The 4,313-nt window shown below is 44.4% G+C and overlaps 1 protein-coding gene across 1 annotated transcript in view; it reads right to left on the bottom strand.

The window, feature by feature from the left end:
• Positions 1 to 349: 349 nt before the first annotated feature.
• Positions 350 to 4,313, bottom strand: part of ELN (elastin) — an 11,831-nt gene continuing 7,867 nt past the window's right edge. Inside the window, exons 7-10 of the mRNA XM_015812804.1 lie at positions 2,799 to 2,837; positions 2,129 to 2,152; positions 1,981 to 2,028; positions 350 to 1,152 (exon numbers count right to left, since the gene is read on the bottom strand). Coding sequence (XP_015668290.1) covers positions 1,127 to 1,152; positions 1,981 to 2,028; positions 2,129 to 2,152; positions 2,799 to 2,837 — 137 coding nt within the window. The 3' untranslated portion in view covers positions 350 to 1,126. The remainder of the gene's footprint in view (positions 1,153 to 1,980; positions 2,029 to 2,128; positions 2,153 to 2,798; positions 2,838 to 4,313) is intronic.

Raw genomic sequence — 4,313 nt, 5'->3', positions numbered from 1 at the left:
TACCTTTTTTGCCACAGTTGTTAAGTGAATCATCTGGTTGTTAAATGAATGTGCTTACCCCCATTGACTTTGCTTGTTGGAAGCTGGGTAGAAAAATTGCAGATAGCAACCATATGATGTGCTTGATGCTGCAACCATTGTAAATACATCCAGGTTGCCAAGCACCCAAATTTTGATCACATGACCCTGGGGATGCTACTATAGTTGCAAGGGTGAGGACTGATTGTAAGTAACTTTTTTGAGTGCTGTTTGAACAGTCACTAAACATATGGATGTAAGTCAAGGACGACTATCTTTTCTGAAAAGAACAAGAGAAATAAAGAGAGAGAGAGAGAGAGATTACCTTTAAAACATTATTTATTAGTCAGGTTTTATTTATTTTATTTTTTGGAAAGCAGTTACTGTTCTTCTTTATAAAAAGTGTCCCATCCCAGTTACATCAAAGTGATTAAACATGAAGATGTGGAGCAGGTTGGCTGGTCATGTACAGGGGTCCCTGGCCAGCCCGTTCATTGGGAGCTGGACGATGTCATGCCGGCGCCCACGTTAGGTATGGTATGGATCCTGTGGCCTGGCCGTGCTAATCCACCCAGGCCTGGCAGCCAGCAGAAGCTCCAGGATTAAGGCTAATCCCATTGGCACTGACAGCTTGGCCTGAGCTGCTCCCCTCCAAACGGAGGCAGTGTGTTCAGGGGGAAGGGAAAAATGGCCTGGCAAGGGGCTCATGGCAAAACTAGGGGTGTCCCCCCCACACACTTAGATCCAAAGAGGAGCCAGCAGAGAGAGACCAGGAAAAAAGCAGGCCAGCTGGCCGACGGCTCCTGTCCCCCCACTTGTGGGCGCGGGGCTCAGGAGTGGGTTAAAGTGCTCAGGCTGCCCCCTCTGAAAGCAGCCCTCCTAGGCTGCAGCACCAAAGGGCCCCAGGGAGCTGAAGGCAGGGACGCTCCCTGTGGGATGGTTGTAGCACCAGTGAGAGGGAGGGGGGCCAGCCGGGGGTGGCAAGGCATGGGGCTGTGTTGGCAGCAGCGGTGGTGGAATCTCTGCTTTTCTCAGGGGGGTGGGAGGGGTACATTCGAGACCAGGCAGTAGCACCAAAGTTCATGAGGTGAATGGTAGGCTGTCTGGGCTACTTCCTCTTCCGGCCGACTCCTCCTGAAATCAGAAAAGAGAGACAGAATGACCAAGCAACCCAGCAGGTGGCTGACAGGGGCCAAGGGGACTTGCCAACCCAGAAATGGGCCTGGGGATTCTGACCTTGGCTGGGTGGATGCAACATTGTTAACCGGGTTCGTTGAAGACTTAGTTGTTTTATTTGGACGTGTTCAACTTCCAGTAGAAGAAAAATATGTGCAGCTCAAGGCTGAACTGTGGCCTTCTTGGTGCTCTCTGATCTTAGTTATTTGTTTGCAGGTATTTCCTTACCCAACTAAGTAGCTTCATCAGTGCCATAACCAAGCATCCAACCAAGCTAAGGGCACCAAGAACTCCATGCATGCAGCTTGAATAACATTTAATGTTCTTTGTTGTGTTTGTGGGTTAGTGTGATTTATTTAACTGGTGATTCTGGAATTTAAATAGCAAAACCATTAGGCACAAACAAGAAGTTTGGTTTTGGATTTTGGTATTGAAACCTATAGTAGACAGCTTTTATGGCATGGAATAGTACCTGGTAGAATCTGTTCTGGGCTTGGAAACTAAGCAGGGTCAAACTCCCAGCTACTCCTGGACCTCTCCTGAGGATCCCCAACAACTGCCTTCACTGGTTCAGAAGACGATTACTGATGAACAGGGGGTCAGAGGTGCTCAGGCATTCTCCAGCTAACTGGATAGGAGCACCAAATCCATCCTGCTAGAATCAGATCAGCCAATCAGCTGCCCTGTCATCTTATTTCTGACTATCTCTGAGCATGGCAGTTTTGGAAATGAAAAGAAATAATAGCTCTCAAACAAGTTATCGGTCCAAGCTATGGTGCCACTTACTTTTGTAGCCAAGTGCCCCCAGGACTCCATAGGGCTTGGGAGGTTTACCTATGTAGAGAGAAAGAAAAAAAAAGGGGGGGGTCATTCAAGGCTAATTAATTTCTGGACTATCCTTTGCACTTTCCTCCCCCTAAAATACTGCTCTTACCTCCATAACCAGGTACAACTCCACCTGTGAATCCCAAATGAGAGAGAAAACCTTGTTAGCATTTCTTTTTAGTCACCGCCCCTCTTCCCACTATGCTATGAATCCCTCAGAAAAATGAGCTCATCTAAAGCACTTCTGTGTCAGTGGCTGGATTCATGCATTGCAGTAAGCCATCATTTGCTGAACCACGATGTAAACACAAATGGCTGGTTCCATACAACATGCAAAGCTAAAATCGGAGAAACTGCAACATATACTCAGTGAAAAATGAAGTAGTTTCTGGCTCTGTGAATTGTGGGAATGCAGCCAAATGTGGGTTGAACTAGCCATGGGTTTGAGAGCACATGATATGAATACGGCAATTGTCTCATTAACTCAGGTTTAATAGATTATGAGAAACCTGGCCATTATGCTTTGAGTGTTGTATCAAGTGGGCCAGTCTATTTTCTTTATTAATAACTCCTGCAAGGGTTTTGAAGGGGCATTGCTTTGTTAATAACAAAAAATAATGTTACTGAGGTAGTACAGTCACTGGGTGAAAAGCACCATTTGCTAATCATTGCCCTCAGGTCACAGGTTGGCTACTCTGGCCTGTCAAGGATTATTCAGCCCAGAGCCCCTTCTGGCATTTGGGTCTGCCAGGACCTGAGTCCTTCCCTTGACAACATACCTGGGTAAATAGGAGATAATCCAAAGCCAGGGCCATTTGCTGCAGTAGAGGGGAACAGGTAGGAGAAAGCATGAAAAGTCTTTGAAGGGACAAGCATAGAGGACACTTGATTCACATAGTTAAATGAAATATTGGAGAACTGAGGCAGCCAAAGATTTTGCACATATGTAAAGAGGACTCTTGCAGTTAGAGTACCAAAAGCAGTGTTTCAAACAACGTACTGAAAGCTAGCCAACTGCGTTTCAGCATTGTATGCTGATTGTATCCTTCCATGTGGTCAGTTTATGCTCCAGTTGTTTAGTGTGATTCCAAAAGCTTGGATTAGCTGAATAAATTGTGGTTAAGCTAAGCTATAGACAAGCACATGCAAACCCAGCCGGTGTGCCTCCTGACATCTTTGTGGAGTTTTTCAGCCCACGCAGCATCACACAAGTGCAGCTGTGGGCCTGTCAAAGCTTCAGATCCCACTATCGAACTAACATGTTATCTTTTGGTAGAACATTGACTCTTGAATTCCATTCCAATTTACAGCTCTCTGGCATATTATTTTATATAAACTTGGATATTTTTTTCTCCCTCTAGTTAAAAGGAAGATAGAGAAATGCAGGAATTTGTTTGTCCTTAAGGAAATAATACACAAGATAATCCACTATGTTGGAACAAATGTGAGAAGATGGAAAGAATCTGTAGGGTTTCTGAACATGCTCAATCTTTCTATCACCATGGCTGAGAGTCAGAAGAAAGGTAAGACTTTGTTCAATCATAGGAAAGAATGGTATTTTTCTCCATTGACTCAACTGCAATTAGAACACCAGCACTGAAACCCACTGAAACAATAAAAATAGCTCTTTAGAAGAGCAATCTCACGGTGATCATTGATATAACTTAAATCAATGTTTCTCAACCTTGACAACTTTTAAGATGGGTGGACTTCCACTTCTAGAATCCACCAGCTAGCAATCTTTAAGATGAGTGGGCTTCAGCTCCCAGAATTCCCCAGCCCCCATGCTTTAAGATGGGCGGACTTCAGCTCCCAGAATTCCTTCCTGGCTGGAGAATTCTGGAAACTGAAGTCCACCCACCTTAAAGCATGTTGCTAGGGAATCCTGGGAGTTGAAATCCATCCATCTTAAAATGGCTAAGGTTGAGAAATACTGACTTAAATAAGTACATTTCCAACTACCCATGCATGGTAGAATGATTTATCCAGTTATAAAAGTGTAGACTGAGGATAAATAGGAATGAGCTATTCTTGCAAAATCTCACATCTTTTGTGAACTTTGAACATGGACAACTTCTTCTATGAGAAAAAAAGTCCTTTATGAGGATCTTTCGTTTTCCATTCTTGGAGATTTGGGTATCACTTGAACTCTGAGCCTCCTTTTCCTTCTGCCATCTATGCTTCCTCCCCTGTTGGTAGAAATCCTATTTTCTTATTATGTGGTTTGGGACTTCACCATCCCTTGGATACTGCAATCTTGTATAACAGAATGAGAGAAAAATGAGTAATTCCTC

The sequence above is a fragment of the Protobothrops mucrosquamatus genome, unplaced genomic scaffold (assembly GCF_001527695.2).
Source record: "Protobothrops mucrosquamatus isolate PMUCROS unplaced genomic scaffold, P.Mucros_1.0 scaffold112, whole genome shotgun sequence".
NCBI lineage: Eukaryota > Metazoa > Chordata > Lepidosauria > Squamata > Viperidae > Protobothrops > Protobothrops mucrosquamatus.
The sequence above is the reverse complement of the archived record's forward strand: the minus strand, read 5'-3'. Positions and strand labels throughout refer to the sequence as shown.